The 20,773-nt window shown below is 37.8% G+C and overlaps 2 protein-coding genes across 4 annotated transcripts in view; one reads left to right on the forward strand and one right to left on the reverse strand.

Annotated features, from left to right (window-relative positions):
• Positions 1 to 8,887, forward strand: part of LOC111865786 — a 79,872-nt gene extending 70,985 nt beyond the window's left edge. For both annotated transcript variants that reach the window (XM_023854067.2, XM_033751959.1), the window contains 3 exons: positions 162 to 284; positions 1,899 to 2,180; positions 6,005 to 8,887. In XM_023854067.2, coding sequence (XP_023709835.1) covers positions 162 to 284; positions 1,899 to 2,180; positions 6,005 to 6,298 — 699 coding nt within the window. In that variant the 3' untranslated portion in view covers positions 6,299 to 8,887. The remainder of the gene's footprint in view (positions 1 to 161; positions 285 to 1,898; positions 2,181 to 6,004) is intronic.
• Positions 8,888 to 12,933: 4,046 nt separating this feature from the next.
• The window catches only part of LOC111865792 (thymidylate kinase), a 12,280-nt gene continuing 4,440 nt past the window's right edge, over positions 12,934 to 20,773 (reverse strand). For both annotated transcript variants that reach the window (XM_023854083.2, XM_023854082.1), the window contains exons 2-5: positions 19,571 to 19,679; positions 16,829 to 16,919; positions 13,919 to 14,107; positions 12,934 to 13,126 (exon numbers count right to left, since the gene is read on the reverse strand). In XM_023854083.2, the coding sequence (XP_023709851.1) occupies positions 13,019 to 13,126; positions 13,919 to 14,107; positions 16,829 to 16,919; positions 19,571 to 19,679 (497 nt within the window). In that variant the 3' untranslated portion in view covers positions 12,934 to 13,018. The remainder of the gene's footprint in view (positions 13,127 to 13,918; positions 14,108 to 16,828; positions 16,920 to 19,570; positions 19,680 to 20,773) is intronic.

Below are 20,773 nucleotides of genomic sequence, written 5' to 3' on the forward strand. Positions count from 1 at the left end.
GGAGTCACTCAGTTACATAGAAATTCCATGCATCACAAGCACAGTGTTGTGTGCTCCATGCAGTGAAACCCACTTGAGGCCTTCATTTGAAGCAACTGCAGAAACAAATATGCTTTCGCAGCTGTCCTGCCAACATTTTTCAGAAATGTTTTCTGTTTCAGGCAAAGGTAACCTCTCCTACATCACCAGCACCACCTAAAAGTGGCAGCACTCCAAAGAAACCAGAACCTGTGAATCAGAAGGCTTCACCAGATACAGAGTCTACCAGTTTGTGGGGTAAAAAAGTAAGATTCGTCTTTCTTTAATGTCTCCTATTGTTCGCACAAATATCAGAATATAGTTGAATAATTTAATAACTAAAAATGGGGTTATATTGAAGATTTAAATGGTGTCAGTGGATTTAATTCAAAGTTAAAATTATGGTCTTTTGGAATATGACGTGTAGCCTCAAAAATATATATCAGTGTTATGGAAGAGCCTGCTTTCTTTATTTTCTTTGACACTGAAGATGGAGGCTGTAGATTCCTCTAAAATTTTGGGACCTATCGGACCCCCCCAAAAAAACACGTGTCACGTGTTATTAAGAATGCGTGTTTACAGCGCCGTTGCCTAGTAATAGATCTCTCATTCTTCCGCGTATTGTTGTACGCATTACCCAGTAACGGGTTGTTTACCACGAATGTCTCCGCGGGAACGTATTTATTGAGCCGTTGCCTAGGAATGGATGTATACGTCACCGTATCACTCATTCCCCAAATTTAATCGACCCTTACCCTTGTCATTAATAACTAACTCCATGGAGCTAAGCCCTTCTTGACAATCCGCCAGTTGCGCAGCCACTCAAAAATTTCCCAATATTTTTTGGAACCCGAAGGTTCATTACCTTGTTCACAAGAGCCCTCCACTGGTCCCTATCCTGAGCCAGATCCAGTCCATACCACCCCATTCTCTCTCTCTAAAATCCATCTTAATACTATCCTCCCATCTACGTCTAGGTCTTCCTAGTGGTCTCTTTCCTTCTGGTTTTCCCACCAATACCATATATGCATTATTCTTCGCAATATTCGTGCTACCTGCCCTGCCCATCTCATCCTCCTTATATTGGGGAAGACTAAGAGTCATGAAGCTCCTCACTATGCAGTCTTCTCCAACCTCCCATCACGTCATTCCCCTTTGGTCCAAATATTCTCAGTACCCTGCTCTCAAACACCCTCAGTCTATGTTCCTCCCTTAATATCAGAGACCAAGTTTCACACCTATACAAAACAAACTCCATGGTTTTATTCCGCAAGCGAACTATACCGACGGACCGACCGATTTTAGACAGTAGACAAACAGACGAAGGGTTCTGAACTGAACAGTAGCAAGCGTTACCTGAATTCAATCTGCTCTTAATTTCCTCCTGAATCAAATTTTGGTCTCTTATGGTTAGTCATTAACACTGACAATAAATACCCTTAGTGGCTGAGTTTTGAAGGTGGATAGCAGCTCTTCCCATTTTACCTGCCAGCATTATTGGCTTCCTCCATCCCTATTCCCCTACCCTTTGCACCACTCACCTTTTTTTTATTGTTAGTGGGGTGGGACTAAGTCCCTTGTACTGCGGCCACTTCTGGCCTATTGTACCCGCCCCAGATGATAGGTGAGGGTGATTGTGGAGCAATTGGTGGAATGAAGATCGGCAGGGGAAACCGAAGTACTCGGAGAAAACCTGCCCCAGCGCCACTTTGTCCACCACAAATCCCACTTGATCAGACCCGGGCCGCCACGGTGGGAAACCACACACCTTAATAATTCAGACAGGAGTACATATAAAGTCATTAGATGATTAATAACAAATCATTACCTTGAAGATTGGATGGAGGTTCAGAAATCAGTTTCTTTCTTAACTTCCACAGAAAGTGCCAGCCAATGGTCAAATACCCCAGCAGGCATCACAACGTTCTCCATCCACACAATCCTCCCATGGAAAAGCTGCCCAAGGAAGCCAAGCAGCTGAAGATCGTATCGAGTGCCGAATATGCGGAAGACAATTTGCATTAGATCGCATTGCTAAACATCAGGAGATCTGTTCAAAGGCGATTAAGAAGAAGCGTAGAACGTATGATCCGGTCAAGCACCGAGTGCAGGGAACTGAGGCAGAGGCCTTCCTGAAGATGGGACAGCCAAAAGCAGCACCTGTAAGATATCTTCTAGCATATAAACTTGTATTTGCCAGCATTTTGAGGATAGATATGAAGTCTGAGTTATAAGCTGTCATTAATTCCAGCATATTAAGGGTGCTGAAAGACAAGTATTATGATATATGATACAAACTCCGTCCTAAGTGCAACAATTTATTGTAGGTCCTTCGTCTTGCTTTCTTCTACACTACACGTTTCGGCCACAAACGGCCATCATCAGGTGTATACACTCACGTAGCTGTTACACTGCACCCAGTTTAAAATTAAAACACAGGTCTTCCCAATTGTTCCCTTCGTCGCTGCTAACAGGATCTACTTCGCTGATATTTGTCTGATTCGTACATCATCTTAGCCACCCAGACACGGCAATTTTGACCTTCATGAACTGGCACTTTTAAAATCTTCAGTTCCAATTTTAAAAAATTCCTTTAAATTTTTCCCCCCCAAATTTTAAAATATAAAATTTAAAATTCTCTGGGTTACTGCTGCAGCAGCTACTTCTTGTTTTCAGCACTGTACAGGTGTCATTCTGTGTAGGCTCCCTGTGTGCGTGCCGCTGCTTATCTTTACAATTTTTTAAAATTGGAACTGAAGATTTTAAAAGTGCCAGTTCATGNAGCCACCCAGACACGGCAATTTTGACCTTCATGAACTGGCACTTTTAAAATCTTCAGTTCCAATTTTAAAAAATTCCTTTAAATTTTTCCCCCCCAAATTTTAAAATATAAAATTTAAAATTCTCTGGGTTACTGCTGCAGCAGCTACTTCTTGTTTTCAGCACTGTACAGGTGTCATTCTGTGTAGGCTCCCTGTGTGCGTGCCGCTGCTTATCTTTACAATTTTTTAAAATTGGAACTGAAGATTTTAAAAGTGCCAGTTCATGAAGGTCAAAATTAACGTGTCTGGGTGGCAAAGATGATGTACAAATCAGACAAATATCAGCGAAATAGATTCTGTTAGCACCGACGAATGGAACAATTGGGAAGACCTGTGTTTTTAAATTTTAAACTGGGTGCAGCATAACAGCTACGTAAGTGTATACACCTGATGGCCGTTTGCGGCCGAAACATGTAGTGCAGAAGAAAGCAAGATGAAAGACCTACAATAAATTGTTGCACTTAGGACAGAGTTTATATCATATATCGTATAGAGTGCAACAGGATGCTTAAATATAATATTGTAAACAAGTACTATATATGACAAAACTCCATTAGTAATCTGATATGTATATGGTACATTATCCATCATCTTGTTTTGGTTAAGAAAACAACACTTTGCGCACTGGTTGTTTCCATCATGAGGTAAAAGTGAGGCCCATCAGATGGACCTGGTCTCTATGTCCCATCCATGGTTAAAGATTAGGTTCATCTAATGGGCCCAGCAGTAGATTTCATGCTTTTACGTGAGGGTGGAAGCAGAGCATCTGAAAAGCATTTCTTTAACCAAAACAAGAAGTTCTGGGAACTAATTGCTTTTTTTCCTTGATATGACACGGATTGCATTAAAGATGATGTGTCCAATAATTCTTCTATTATTGCATGTGTATTCATTGCCGTGGTAAATTTTTACCAAGCCGTTGCCTAGCAATGAAAGGGGATAAATATATAGACTGATGGGAGGGAGACTCGGGTGCCATGATATACATACCAAGAGTCATAAAGATTAGTTCAGCCATTCAAAAGTTGACGGGAGGAACAAGCAAACACACAGAGAGCATGGAGTTGTATATGTCTACTTTCATTTTTTTTCAAACTAAGGAAAGTAGACTAACAAGAAAATGTATAATATTCAATGTGTCAGCTTAATACCAAAAATGGATAAAATTTCATTTTCAAGGTTAGCCTTCTTGGACTTGGAATACTATCCTAGTATTTGCATAAAAACATTACAGAAATTTGTTTTATTCTCTTACAACCTCATCCATGGTAGGACAGCCCTATCTTGAGGCCCAACAGAATAAGATTTTTTCATATAATATCCAGTAGAAATGGAAAGAGAGCCAATTTCCAAAAAATATTTTAATGGTTTCCATATAAAAACTAGACTTATGAACAAAATTCAGAAGAACAACCTTGAATGCTGTATCACACCATCATCAAAAAAATTTAAACTTAGTTTAAGATTACTTCTGTTTAATGGGCTTACATAATATGTTAATGTTTCCTGCCTCTTCTGCACTGACAGTTTCTATGCCAACCAACAAAACGTTTTCCATGTCATATAATATTCAAAATCTTCATACACAAGTACTTTAAATTACAGTCATCTGAGATGAGACTCCACGTAGTGTAGTAGACAGGTCTAAAAATTATGAAGGAACCTGCTAGCTCCATCTTCTAACCTGAAGAGGAACACAGCTGGATCCTCCAAAATACTGGTACCTATCTCCTAAACTAAATATCATTGCATCCCATCTGTGTTCACAATGTGGACCTCAATTTCACACAAGCACACTGTCCTGTTGAGTCCACTGTGTACTCATGCAACAAAATCAGTATACATATTATAAATGGTTATCAACTCGAAATCAAATTAGTATTCATACCTATGCACCATGCCAAAGCATCATGATCGCTATGTTATTTTACTGGGAAGCATTTAAAATGGAGTTAAAGCTATCCCTGTAACAAGCCATGAAAGCCCACAGGGTCACGAGACGTTGAGGCTCCCACATTTTCTAGAAAGTCGGCTCCCAGATGGCAGTGAGATTGTCAGTCTTACATACCAGCTGCTCTTTAGCCATCCAGGAAAATTCCTGGTACTCATTTCTGTTAGAGGCTGAGTCGACCACAGGGCCATAATGCGGCTGGAAGGGTTAGGTCAATTGAAAAAGCCAATGACCTCATCGGGATTTGAACCCACCTTCCAGCTTGTAGCATAGTGCCTCAACCAACTACGCTACTGCATGCCACTTTAAAATGAAGTTAAAGGTACAAAAATTGATGGATTTAAAAAATTACACACACACAAATAAATTTGGAAAGTGTCACTTAATAAAACAAGGGTCCAAGAAATACATCTGAATATTCTTGTCTTATTTCAAATTTCTTCACTGAGATTGATAGTGGTCTTAACAGTAGCACGTGTGCACACGTATTAAAGATAAGCAGCGACACATACAGAGAGAACCTACACAGAACAATACCTGAACAGTGATAAAACAAGAAATGGCCACTGCAGCACTATAGACATAGGGCGTGTACCCTGAGAAAATTTTAATTTTAAAAAATTTGGAAAAAGAAAAAGAACAGAAATTTTATAGACATTTTAACTTGAATTAAAGTTTTAAAAAAGTGCCAATTTTAGAAATCAAATTAACGCGTGTAGGTTAACAAAGATTTCATACAATTAGAAAGACTGGTGATTTTAAATTTTAAACTACGGGCAGTGTAGCAGCTATGTAAGAATACACACCTGATGATGGCCATTTAGGGCCGAAACATGTAGTGTGGAGGAGGGAAAGAAGAAAGAACTACAATTAAATTGTTGCACTTAAGATGGTGTTTGTCTCATATATATTTCACTTCCAATTACAAACGATAAGTCTCCAATTCAATCTTGGGTAACTTAATATGAAAATTATGGTCGAGGCACTAGGACACATTTTTCTCTAAGTCCCTCTGGTTTACCCTGCTACTCATCAGTTCACCATTGCTCCACATTCATCTATCACCACTCCATGAGGCATGGAACAATCCTGACAAGACATCACAGCATTGCACCCTCTGTTCTTAAATGCAGGGCTTCATCTTCAACCAAGTACTTGGTTGGCTACAGTGTTTTTCCATATCAAATATTTATTGTCCTTGTCCTTTTTACAGCCGGTAAAGAAATCAAATTGGCGTCAGAAACATGAAGACTTCATCAACACCATCCGTGCTGCAAAACAGGTGAAAACACATCTGGCACAAGGAGGGAAGCTGTCTGACCTTCCTCCACCTCCATCCTCAGACTACTCTGATTACATCCAATGCCCTCACTGCTCACGACGCTTCAACCAGCATGCCGCAGAGCGGCACATTCCAAAGTGTGCCAACTATGTATTCAATAAACCAAAACAACCACAAGGAGGCAAAGGAATACCAAGTAAAGGTGTGGTACCCAGGAAACGTTGATATGGAAACAGTCTTCTTCAATATCCTTATGAAGAGAATCATTACTCACACAACCTTTTTAGAAACTACAATCTACATAGTTAACAGTGAATATAATTTTAACATATTAGCATTTATCATTAGTTCCCTCAGATTACATGCCATTGCAGACTGATGCTTAATATATGAAACATATGTATTAACAAGAGAATCATATTCTTTATATAGACAGATGTATTACTTTACTTATAAGATATTTTAATATAAAATATGTTACATTTAATTTATATTTTAACTACTTAAGAACATTAAGGCCTAATGCCAATAAACAAAGTGGAAATCAGAACTACGAGGGCTGGAATACGATAACAATTTAGAGAAATAGTTTAATACTCTGAACTTCAACAAGGTTCTTGTCTCTTACTGGTAATCCAGTTTTAATGCACAGCATTTTGATAAAAAGATGTCAGGAATAAGAATCACAGGAATGTCAGAAGAAACTCATGGGTTTGCAGTAAAAATTGAGCCAATTAATGCTGTTATCACACACTCAAGCCTCAATTTCTTCATCTTACCACATAAGGAATCTAATGTTCCAAATACTTCATGTTCTTCCACTTAAAATCAATAATAAAATATATTAATATTGCATATAAGCTGGTAAACAAAATGTATCTATTTTAAAATAAAATTAACTGTTTCTGATAATACAGATATCATTCATTTATGTGTAATATGATGTGAGGCCCTCAAACCACTAAGTATTAAGGTTAAAGATATTCTTAGATATAATTCTGAGTAATATAATACATGGTACCAACACTTCAGAGGAATGTGCCCCAAATCTTTCTACTTATCCACCATACTGCCTGATACCACCATCCAAAAGACCATAATCCTATATATAATACTGCACATTATTAAAAACAAAATTAAGAGCATTCAAGTGCAGAAGATTCAGTCTCATGGCAGCTGAAATTATCTATTGTTCCAAAATTGAATACATCACCTTTTACAGGCTCTTGCTGACAATAAGCAAACACACCAGAAAAGGCATGAAACTGCTGAAAAATTTCATCCTGCCTGACAGCAGAACTTACAGAAAACATGTGTACACTAGAGTTACAGATCACTTGGAACAAAGTAATCTTATGCAAACAGTTTTCAGATTAATATCATACTGTCACTCAGGGAAAATTTTTAGCTGTTTTTTTTATTATGGGATAACAGGCATATAACTTCTGTCTAAACAATACAGCTTTGATTAGAGACATACCTGAAAACTCAAATTTACCATGGAAAGAAGAAATGAACACCTACATGGCATGTAAACTAACCCAAGATCAGCAGTCAAACAGAACCTGTGTATAAATGAAGCACATTTCAGCAGCAGCTCTAAATGGGGGCTACACGTACCCCCTGAAGCCTCATACATGCGTACATGAGATATACTTTATACATTATCAAACACTGGTCAAAAAGGCTAAAACTCATTTTGACTGCTTTCTTCTATACAATTATTTGTGCACATCAAGTAAAAAGAAAGTTTGTTTAAAGTGAAGAAGTGTTGTTTGTGTCCCACCACATTTATAAAGTACATGAACATGAAATCTGGACCAATATAAAGTTGTCACAGGAAAGCAGTATGTAAAGTTCCACTCAAAGACCAAGGGCTATATGAAGTTTCACTACCAGACAAAAAGGTATGCAAATTTTCACTCTAAAACCGACGAGTACACTGACCGAAAACCATTCAGAAATATTGTATTAAAATGAAGTTCTTTTAATCATTTCCTTATTTTTCTCTTCTCCCCAATTTGTAAACATATCAAATGGCTTCATTAGTATCTTATCTGAATATTTAAAACTGTACATCAATAACATGTTTCTCAGGATTTAGTAAAAACAAATCCATCTTTTATTTTTAATGTAAAAAAGGCTAATCAGTGTTCATAAAGAGATGTATCTCAATTAGGTGGGTTTCAGAACAACAAATAAATGAGTTTTATCAACAACTGGAGTAAAAGCCCATCTTCAGCCTTCAAGGTCATTATTTTGATCATTAGATCAGACATTTGTCAGCATTCAGTAGCAAACAAAGTCTGGTTTTCCCATGGATACAGCCTCAATGTATTACCATTTGCCAATGTGCACAATGGGCATAAAATAAATAACAATTTAAAATACTGAAACGTTTTAGATATGTTTCTTCAAGTAGTACTTTAGCATTACATTATGACAATTTTAAATCTGCATACATTTTTGATACTAACTACATAACATCCAACTACCTGAATGTTCAACTTAGGCAACTGAAATATGAGTTCCAGAAAAAATGTTGCCACTGTGATAAATGTAATGAGATTTGTATGAGATATTATATTTTAAAACTCTAGTCTTATGAAGTTTCTAGGCAGAAGGGTGCATTATGGGAATTTCAGAAACTTAAAGCAGAATATAATAGCTTGCAGAAGCTGCATCATAACACTTGTATGGTATATAAGCCAATTATATATTTTATACTGCTACCAGGAGTATATGTCATCATTCAATGACACACCAATGAGATGGGATCAATAAATAACAATCATTTGTAAATGACTCATTAAACTGATGTTGTGAATAAGGAATATTCATAACCACTTATCCTTACTCCCTGTCACCAAGTACACTCCTGTAACCACAGTTCACTTTATTTTGTATCTCATTCCTACTTTACTGAATGATACTTTCAATTGCTGAGATTACACAGTTTCAAATAACAGGATTAGTAGTTACTATAGGATTCTGACGATGGTGTATAACACAAAGAGATATTGGGTTTTCGGACTTTATCCATCGTCCTGGTTTTAAGATAACTAAGAAAAACACGACGTTTCGGAAACTGGATCTGTTCCATCCTCAGGTGAGGGAAAACACCTGTTCTGTTGGGTCCCTTAGAAAGAGCTAGCCTCAATCGTCCAGTGATTGGAGGCTGCCTATGGAGGCAGCAGGTTCCTCTGAAACACTTACCCATATACCAAACCACATGACATCACATTCCAGAAGACAATCATCTTAAAAAACTTACCGCCGTGAAAATTTAAAATCTCAGCAGAAATCAGCTGTTCCTTGTTACATGTTAGTTCAAAAAAATGTGGCTTCATTATAATGTCAACTGATTTACACCAATTTCAATTGACAGCACTCACTTTAATGAGAAAATGCATGCTGGCTGGTTGAATGAGTATGGAGAAGTGGAAGCAAAGTGCTGTGTAAGTGACAGAAAAGACGTGCAACAAGAAAAAGAAAATTATGTTTGACTTATATGGCTCTTTTCTATTTTTGAACACAACTTTCACATAAATTGAAGAATTCTAGTAAATAAATTATGGAATCCACTGCAGGATGCATTTCTGATAATTAAGAGTCTGTCTCTTGTGGCAGAATTGCATGAAATACAATTAATAAAAAAAAAGTCAATGCAGAAAGGAATGCTAAGTGTTGCAATGAAGAGACAATGTTTGATGCAATCCATGGCAATAGGACTTGTGACCTGATTAAAGGAGTACAAACCCACACTCTCACCAGCCACTCATTCAAACAGTTGTATGATATCCCCTTCATCTCCACTGTTGTCTGCATTCCAATCTTGGAACATCAACAGTAATATATAGCCTTGTACTGTAAAATAATTAAAGAAGTTCTGGGAAGAACTAATCACCTAACTTCCTTTCACTAAATATTGATGATTGCCCTCAGCATGAATCATACAGAAAACACCACCCAACAGTTCGTCAATTGTTGCGTGTAACTGTTTTCACGGGAATGTGTTTATTGAGCCACTGCCTAGCAACTGTCATCTATTCTGGCTTTCAGGCATCATGTCACATGGCTCCCTCCTTAAGGATATTCAGCAATTTGAAAGGATGTAATGTTGTTGTTACTGATGGGAGGGATTTATGAAGTATGCCACTGAGATGGGCACAAGTGCCATGATGTACATATGAAGTTTCATAAAGATTGGCTCAAGCATTCATATACATGAACGCACAGACACCAAGGTAATCTCATAAGCCTACCATTAAAGTAAGTAAAGGTATTCTTGTAATAGGGAATGGAGGCCCATAGGGTCGTGAGATGTTGAGGTGTGGCCGTGTGTGGCGCTCCTATAGCTTCCCATTCGCATGTTCCTTCGTGGCGCCAGCTGTGATGACACACAGTGTTACGAATACCACGTGTATCGCTGTTCTGTGTCGTTTTAATACCAGTGGATATCCATCATGTCGCTGTCGAAACCACAAAAGAAGAGAAAAGTGGACTTGCAATGTCGTGCTTTTAAGGCAGAGTGGAGTGAGAATTATTTTGTTACTGAATTAGATGGCAAAGCATTGTGTTTATTGTGCAGTGATACTATAGCTGTACTAAAAGGGTACAATATACGTCGGCATTACCAGACTAAGCATTCGGCACAGTATTCCCAACTCACAGGGAAGGAACAATCACAAAAATTAGAAACTTTGAAACGGAGTATTTCATTACAACGCAGTTTCTTCATGAAAATGAAAAATGAAAATAAGGCTGCAAGTAAAGTAAGTCTACGAGTAGCTCATTTGTTAGCCAAGGAAGGAAAACCCTTTACTGATGGTGAGTTAATTAAATCATGTTTGATTGTAGCAGTTGAAGAAATGTGTCCAGAGAAAATGGATTTATTTAATAATATCAGCCTTTCCGCGAGAACAGTTGCCCGAAGAGTTGAGGACATTGGTAGCAACATCACTAACCAATTAATTAACAAGGCAAATGATTTCGAGTGGTTTTCCTTAGCTCTTGATGAGTCGACAGACATTACAGATACTGCTCAATTGCTGCTGTTTATTCNTCAACGGTGAACTTCATTCGTTCTCGTGGGCTGAACCATCATCAGTTCCGTGATTTTCTGTCAGAGGTGGAAGCCGAATATCCTGACTTACCCTACCACACAGCAGTTTGTGGCTCAGCAGTGGTAAAGTTTTATTAAGATTTTTTGAACTCAGAGCAGAGATTGAAACTTTTCTCAATGAGAAAAAACGCCCTCAACCACTATTATCGAACACTGAATGCCTTTGGAAATTAGCTTTTGCTGCTGATATCATGAGATTTCTTAATGGATTCAACTTGAAGCTACAAGGCAAAACAGTGCTAATATGTGAAACTTATACTGCGGTAAAATCATTTCGACGACAACTGGCTTTGATTGAGTCACAAATCATGTCAAGCTGTTTCGTGCATTTCCCATGCTGTCAAACATTAAAAGAAGAAGTGGATTCCCCATTCCCGCATGAATTTGCAGGTGATATATTTTCTGAGCTCAAAAAACAGTTCCAGCAACGTTTTTCGGATCTTGATGCAAGTGCAGAAGACATTTCCAGATTTGAAAATCCATTTAACTGTACAATTGAGGAACTTCCACCTAACCTTCAATTGGAAGTGATTAATCTGCAGTGTGATAACATGCTAAAAGGCAAATTCCAAGAGAACAATCTAACAGAATTCTATAAGTGTCTTCCAAGTGATGAATATGGTGAATTAAGATCATATGCTTGAGGTTTGATCTATGTATTTGGTAGTACCTACCTGTGTGAAAAGACATTTTCAAAGATGAAATATGTAAAATCTCAATACAGGTCAGCATTAACAGACGAACATTTGCAATCAATTATGATGATAGGGAGTACTAACTTTGACCCCCAATTTGAAGAAATGTTATCTCAAAAAAAAAATTCCATTCATCCCATTAGTAGCCTAAAGCTGTGTTTCAAACAATGATTGTAGTTCCTTTTGTATTTTTATTATGTTACATTTTCACCAGTAAATTTGTGAAAACTTGTTTCTTAACCTGTTATTTTAACTGTACCGACCTTTAAAGATCCTCGAGTTTGCCTCTTGGCCCTCAGAGTGTAATGTATTTTATATCTGGCCTTTTACGAAAAATCTTTGCCGACCCGTTCTAGACAATTGACCAAAAATGACGGTAAAGTTGTCAGCCCTATGTGCTGGCCGCCCTTTAACCCCAAGAATATTCTAAGATTATTCCTAGTACTCAATTCTGATAGAGGCTCAGTCGACCCCAGGGCCATAGTGTGGCTGGAAGGATTAGCTAAATTGAAAAAATCCACCTCATCGGGATTCAATCCCGTGACCTTCTGGCTTGTAACATAGTGTCATAACCAACTATGCTACTGCATGCCCCCAGGCCTACCATTATGTTTTCAAAATAAGGAAAGTAAATTGAAAAATCATTTGCACCAATGATTAATAATATAATACAATATGTTGGTAGTGTAGATCATGACCACTTTCATTTTTTAAAAGTAAATGCAATATGGATTCCAAAGATGCTGGGTCAAATATGGAGCACTTTCACAAGTTCATGAAACTAAACTATGGAAATATCCATCTTGGAATACCACTAGAAAGAAATAACAGTAAGTACAACACCACAATGAATGGTCAGCATACCACAACCAGAAATATCAATGCTCTATGAAAATCAGATAGATTGTTCAAGATTTCAAAGACAGACACCCTGTATACAATCCAGGTAAGAACACCTAAAATATTACTTATTGCTTCAGCTATTTCAGCTGTTAAGGGCACATGAACTTGAACTTCTTGATAAAAAGGAACACGCTTACTTCACAGTTCCATCACAGATATATTTTATCTTTATAACATCACCAATCCAGATAGCAATAATGTACAGTTTATTCCAACTCAGATCTACCAAAGGTAACCCAAAGGTTTAGATTCTGCATTTTTTATGACTGACAAAGCATGTGACAGAATATCTTGATGTAATACATCAACTTCCTGGTCTGCATTGATGACCTAAAAACAAATATAAAGACAACAGTTAATTACATCCAGCAGTTAATGGAAACAATATTTCATACAATAACAAATGTTTAAAACATATTTTTTATGGGGTAAGAAAAATACCTCAACTAAGAGCTTTAAATAAGTATCATATTTTTAGTTCAGAGTATACACATCTGTACTATGGCTGACATTCTTGGTCTGTGATCTCAATATACATACTACCTCACACACAACATTCACTTACTCTTTCAACAACATCAAGCCTTACTTGCTTGTTTGTTTGTACAGCTTAATCTTCATCCCTGAAGACAGAGGCGGTATGTTCCTCCAAAATATCAGTAAACTTCTAACAGTATACACAGCATCACATCCCAGAAAATGGTACTCTTTGTGTTTGAAGAAAATTTGTTCAGTGTATATTCTACCATGTGCTTAATGTTTCTGGTTCAAAGTAAGAGTCCAAAACTTCATTCTCACTCATGCACATTCTTGTTACCACATCTGTATTACATCAGTTACAATTACAGCTGATCAGTGATTGCATGGTCTACAGCATGTATGGCCTTGAACAAGACTGAAAGTTAGAATTCCAATACAGAGCATGAACACAGGTCTACTTTTCTCTGTGTTGTGTTGTCCCATGTTTAGATGCCTTGTGATGAGACAATCCCCTTTCAAAAGATTCCTAACAAATATTTAAAGGTTTCATTGTTTCAAAATTAATTCTGAACTGGAAGAAACCATACATAGATGAAGAGCTACATTTCCATATTCAGCCATTTATTCAAAACTTGTAAATACCTTCCAGGAGTCATCTGCCAGCTTCAAAAAATTGTTTCTCACTTCCTTTTGTATTTCAGTCACTTCGTATCTTTCAGTTCCAAACCCACCTCTCTTTGAAAGGACTTCAGGACTTAATGAGAGGAAAAAAACGACATCTGGCTTTGGAAGTCCTGTTTCAGCCTTCTTACACCATTCCAGATCCATGCCCTACTCATAAAGAACAAACATAAGAACAAGTAATCAACTTTTAGCTCACTAAGTTCATTATCCTTCACACTTCTGAGACCATAATATTACAGGTACAAGCAACACGGACCTGAGATAGTGCAACTTTAAAAACATGTGCTTCCCAAAATAAAAAATAAAAACGGTAAAGTTGTCCTTGTGCTTAACTAAGTGAGGACTACACCATGAAAATGTATGGGGAAGTGGATGTATGGATCCACATATTCTTCACCTTGGCACTAGATGGAGGTGAGTGGTCAGCTTCACGTCCCAGCGGCTTTACTCCCCCATCCCGGGGAAACAGCCCCCAGCACCTAGTGGATGGACCCCAGAACGGGTTTCAACAGCGCAGAGAGGAGAAAAATCTTGCCCCTACCAGGACTTAGACCCTGACCCCTTGGCCATCCAGCCCATAGTAAGACAGTATACCAACTGTGCTATCCTGGCTCCCATCTCCAAAAATTCCTTTCTGAAATTTTTCAAATTTGTTGGATTATACTCCTCCATCTATCATAAACATGACAAACTTCAAGTCAGACCTCACTATCACACTTTTAAAAACTGTTTCCTTTAAAAGCAGAGATATCCTGCACTATATATGAGTACAGTGCAGTTGAAGTTTGTGCAAGGATGTGCTCCTGACGACATTACACAATTCAAAACTTGAATAATTCAAGACAAGTTTTGAAACATATATGAGACTCACATTATTTCAGACTTTGTGCATAAAGTAAGATAGCATTGATATCGTCTATATGGCACTATTTCAAATTCTCATGAATTGTGACCACACTGTACCACCTTACCTTGGCCATCACAGGGAATGTGAAGGCTGTACTGAGAATTCCCAAATAATTTTCATAATATAAGAGTTAGGTTGTATTAATTAAATTTCTACTTGATTTCTGTTGATTTCTATTCTCAAGGAAAGCTGCAAAGAAAATCAGTACATGGGTGTGACTGGACACTTATTACTCAACAGTGATAAGGTTAATAAGTAATGAATAAAACAAGAATTTAGTTACTTTTACAAGTACATGAAAGGTAAATTGTGTTACAGGGTAAGGGGGAAGGGCTTAATATCAAAATGATACATTTGGGACAAGAAATAGAAAAAAGCAGACATTTGTGCTTTCAGGTTATTAATAAAAGAATAATGTTCCCAAATATAATAAAGGATGATGAGTTCTATCTTCTGTGATATATCATGCAATCAGTCGAAAGAAAACCAACATTTCAAAGGAACATCAATTAACTTCCAACGAATCACACAGCATTATGTTCCAGAAGATAGGACTCTTCATAACCACCGCTGTGAGAACCTCAAATCCTATGATACAGAATGTTTCAGAAACCATGTGCTAGAATCGTCTACCCTCCTTGGTGTACAGTATCATGCAAAATTTTCATATTGATATCTTCCCAGAAAATAACAACTATATTTTCCAAAATTTCTTATGCGATTATACAAATTTTCATTCTGCCCACATCAAAAAACTGATGTGAGAAATATCCGAACGAATTGTGATGTATATTGTGCTCAAACGCCCATTTTAATCTTCTGCTGTAAACTTTATGTGAATATTGGTGGATTATAACAACTAGAGAATTCCACATATGACATTTACTATTTCTCCAAGAATGTCATCAATTAAAAAAGTAGCTGCAGTGCTAGGTGCCAAAGTTCATCACTCGGACATGTGATTATTTTAATATGACTTAAAGACAATAAGTTACCAAGGGTCAGCTCATGAGAAATGTACACAGACTCATACATTCTTTATTTTCTTCCTGCTTATCAAATGGGCTCCTTTCATTGTTAGTTGCAGAACTAAGCTCTTGAGTGGCCGATGGCTGATCAGACATTATTTTGTGATACGAGTGACCATACATTTTCAGTTTTTCATTGAAGCAGCTCCAAAGACTGAAATGGTTCTCTCTGGTTTCATACATTAATTGCTTACATATTTTCCAAATATGGTAATAAAATGAATTCAAATCTGGAGCATATAGTGGCCACCCGACAAATTAAACTGCAGCATCATCCTGCACAAAGAGCAGGTAATATAAATGTGGAAATTCCTATTTTAACAAGTAAAAAGTAAAGTTTTCCTTGTGTTTAACTAATTAAGCACTATGCTATGAAGGTGTATGGGGGTATGGATGTACAGATCCACATTCTCTTGACCTCAGCACTAGTTGGAGGTGAGTGGTCAGCTTCATGCCCCTGCCACTTTACCCCAGGGTAAAAAGAGCCCCCCTGTGCCCATTGGATAGAAGGTTGGGTGGACCCCCAAGCCGGTTTGGATGATTTGGAGAAAAGAAAGTTCTCGACCCTACTGGGACTCCTACCCCTTGGTCGGCCAGCCCATAGCCAGTTGCTACACCGACTATGCTATCCCGGCTCCTGTTTCTTTATTTTTAACAATCAAAATATAAAATATTCTGCTGTATAATGAATACTTTAACACATCCCTTAAGCACATACTTAAGTATGTTCTACACGACATACAAACATTTCATTCAAATCCATATAGCTGTTCACCTATGTGACTTATTTTTTAAAGCAGCATTTTATAGCCCTTATTCTCCACTGATTTATGGACCAGTATTAATCTCTGCATTACATTTTATGGACATCTTCATCTGTAATATATTATATGAATCAGTGGAATCATATAACAGAGAATATAATGCACTAACCTTTTTGGCTGCTGAAAATGCAATTCCTGAGTATGCATACCTGTCCACAACCAGTGTAACACCCTTACTAATGAGTGACTTCATCTTGGGTCTGAAAATAAAAACATATTAATTTTAAACAGTATCAGAACATTTAATATACTCAAAAGAATATGCCTCCAGATGTGACCAATGTTGACATTTCTGGCCTCTAATGACCTAGGCAGATATTTCTGAGGTGGAGGAGCCCACAGATCAGATTCTGGTACATCCAGTGACAGCTTAACAAGGGGCGAGAGGGGAGGATTTCTATTCTTCATATTACAGTTTTCTCTTTGGTAGAAGTGCAGGTTTCAATCTGTGAAGAGAAAAATCCACAGTTATATTCATAGATCAACCTCTGGACACTCTGAATGAAAATTTGGTGTTTTTACCCAGAAACCACTAAGTCCCCTGTATGTATATGTCTTGATGTGAAGAGTGACATGACCACCCACCAAGTATGCTCTCAGCTATACCAATGCTGGCCACTAAGATGACAGTGGGTGTTGCAGGGCAGTAAGGGATGTCCTGCTCAAGCACAGACCACTAGGGGCATCACTCAGCATGGTCAAGCAACCAGGCATCACACTCCATGAGGCTTATCCTCGACATTTGGCATGCTAGCTCTTGTTGGTCTTCCCTTGTTTAAGCACACTGCAGACTGGGTGCTATGAACAGCTTTGACTTAATCCCATATCTCCACTGATGTTGTCAGGGTGCAGCCAGATCTCAATGGCCTCCTTCACTAAGTAGTATTACCGTCCCTCTTCTTTCCCTCCTTCCACTTTTCTTCTTCTTCTCCCACACACACTGGTCGCACTTGTAGGTTCTTCTTTCTTGTCCTAATTTATCTCAGGGTTATTTTTAAGAAGGTGAGGTTTGTTGATTCGGTAGAGCTGAGGGTCTCTTTATCTCATAGCCTTGAACGGGCCCCAACTCAGAGAAGGAATAAATGAACACCACTTCAAAAGCACATATCAAGTTTAGACAAATTATATTATTGAACATTTGTTTAACCACTTCTTGATACAACTTCAATATCAGTAACTTTTATGTCTAACTGCTTCGGAGCCCGGTGTGTGAATTTTTGCGTCTGATTCTTACGAGCACCTCTTTCCGACTTTATACGTCTGATGTTTTCAACCCCCGGTTTCCGACTGATGCTAAAACATGACGCTTCCTCAGACATTCAATTCCTGGCTTTCACCAGCGTCACTGCCCTGTCACACCCTTAAATTTTAGTGATTGGCTATTTTTTAAAAATAGGAGTATCTTACTTACATATTCCTCCACTCCGTTTAAAGCTTACAAGAGTTTAAGGATTTTTGACTCCAACGTATTTCTGTCAGAATTTGACAAATGCTTAAGCATCGCTTGGGCCCTAAAAACTTCACTCTTTTTAAGTTATGGCATGCAGAAACTGCCAAGTATTGAATTTACAAAAGATTTCTTTAGCCATTCTCCAACGCAACTTTCCACCAATAAACCGTTGACGGGTGTCTTCCTGTTTCTTGTTGTAAGCGTGAGAAGACGCTTACTCTTACATATAAGAATTGACCTATGTCTCACTACCTTTGTTAACTGCATTTCATTTTGAACAATTAAGCCTTCAAATTAATAAAGTTGATTACATTAAATTAAGTTGCGTAGCAGTGGGACGGTTACAGTAGTACATTCAGCCTGTCATGCTGGTCAGTCTGCCCTTGAAGTTCCTGATGCTCTGCCTCCATGCTCGCCTCTGATACCACGAACTCAGCTGGTTGGAAGAGTCATATGTGCAGCATGTTTATTACACCTTGCCAACATGCTCCAACATGGGACGACCAAAATCGTGGTGAAGATTAATGGCAGCTAGCATGCTGGGTATTCAGGTTAAGCACACGGATTTTGATAAATGACTAACACCACCCCCTGTCCTCCCAATGGCCCATGATGGGATGCCACATCACTGTATGATTCTACCCACTGTTCCATCACTGGTGCACACTGGAACAGCTGAGAGATTTCTGACTGTCTCTGAAACAGCAGATACTAATTCCTACTCCATACAACTGAACACGTGAAAAGACATCATTCCATACAATCAAACATATATTTTAATTCATGCAGCAGGTAAAAAGTAACTCACCTGGACAGCTGGTACCAATTTTTGGGAGAGGTACTGGGACTTTCTTACTTCGTCATTACAATAACCTAGCCACTAACTACCAGGGGGACAACAGTGCCTTCACTGCATTTAGCTGGTGGACTTTCTTCTTAGTGTTCAGATATAGGACTAACTAGCTACCTAACTAACTCCATGCATCAGGGTCCTTCTTGGGAAGCTGCCAGTTGCTCAGCCATTCAAGAACTCCTGAACAATCTATGGAACCAGAAGGTTCATTAGTGTGTTCCCAAGAGCCCTCCACTGGTCCTCATCCTGAACCAAATGAATCCAATCCATACCACCACATTCTGTTTCTCAAGGATCCATTTTAATATTACCCTCTGACCAATATCTACAGGACAGGCACATAAAACGCAGTATTATTAGGATAATCATGGAATTCAAAAGATTATTACTGATTCTGAACTGAAAGTGATATGATGGAGAGACAGCCTGCTGACTGAAATTGAAATTCTGAAGCTTTCAAATGCATTAAAAGATGCTGTTTTACAAATCACGATGTTCAGCCTCAAGCAAATTGAAAAATACACAACAAAGTCAAGTGCTCAACTTACTCCATCTCCCATCTATTTGCAGAAAAGAGAAGGTGAATAGCATTATCTGTCAGATCAATATTTTTCATCAAATAATCATTTATTAACTGTCCAACTGCAGTAGTACGATCTGTAAAAATGAAAAAGAAAATAAATTGTCATCAACACTATAAATGTGAATCAATATAGAAGAATAAGGTTAACAGAACTACTTGGGATTCCGGTCCTTCTAAATTTTGTGCATCTTAAGATTCTGTTCATGTATGTTCACAAGAAAATATGTACTATCTTTGGCATGTGTTTTATTCCTCTTGTCTTTGTGAATAAATCTAAGGAAACATATATTAATAGAAAGAACTCCTGCTCAGATACTGACACATACTTCCACTTTATTTCTATGAATAAATCCATAAAATTGAAGTATTTGTAAACACACCAATCAGTGGTCTAATCAAAGTTTTCTGTGACATACATTTCACACTATATCTCATGTCAACACTTCCCTGTAATATGACATACATGAAACTGCCCAAGATCCTATGCATTGTGGACTCCCTGTCTTATAGAACAGCGAGTATAGTCTTTAATTCTCTGTGGAACTTGACCTTCAGATGGAAGGGTCATGAGGTCTCAAAAAGAATTCAATTGCATAAAAATGTTCCTGCATTCCAAGAAGCGTTTTATTCATGCTGTGGAATGTTTTTCTGTAATACATCTTGAAAATTATTATCTTCATGGAATGCATCCTGTTCTGTGTATAAATATATTCGTTTTTATATACAGTCAACATGACAATCAAATAAACAACTCACTTCCACATTTGTGTCAACTGAGTTTATTTAACTTATGGTACAGCTACTCAACATGTTTCAGCTCTCACAGAGCCATCGTCAGGCGATGCGATATATAAAGTCACAAAATACTGAACTGTAACTGTTACTGATCCATATTACAAAATGTCATGTATACTGCAAAATTACTTATAAAATAATTTGTACCGTTTTTTTGCACAGACTGAGTCTGCTCCATGAGAGCCGAAACATGTTGTGTAGCTGTGACGCAAGTTAAATACACTAAGTTGTCACAAATGTGGAAGTGAGTTGTTTATTTGATTGTTGTGCTGATAGATATATAAAAACGAATATATGATTATGTTCATAGCTAACAGAGCTACAATGTGTACAAATAACATACTCACTTACTCATGGAGCTGAGCCCTTCTGG

Source organism: Cryptotermes secundus, unplaced genomic scaffold, assembly GCF_002891405.2.
Source record: "Cryptotermes secundus unplaced genomic scaffold, Csec_1.0 scaffold683, whole genome shotgun sequence".
NCBI classification, from domain to species: Eukaryota; Metazoa; Arthropoda; class Insecta; order Blattodea; family Kalotermitidae; genus Cryptotermes; species Cryptotermes secundus.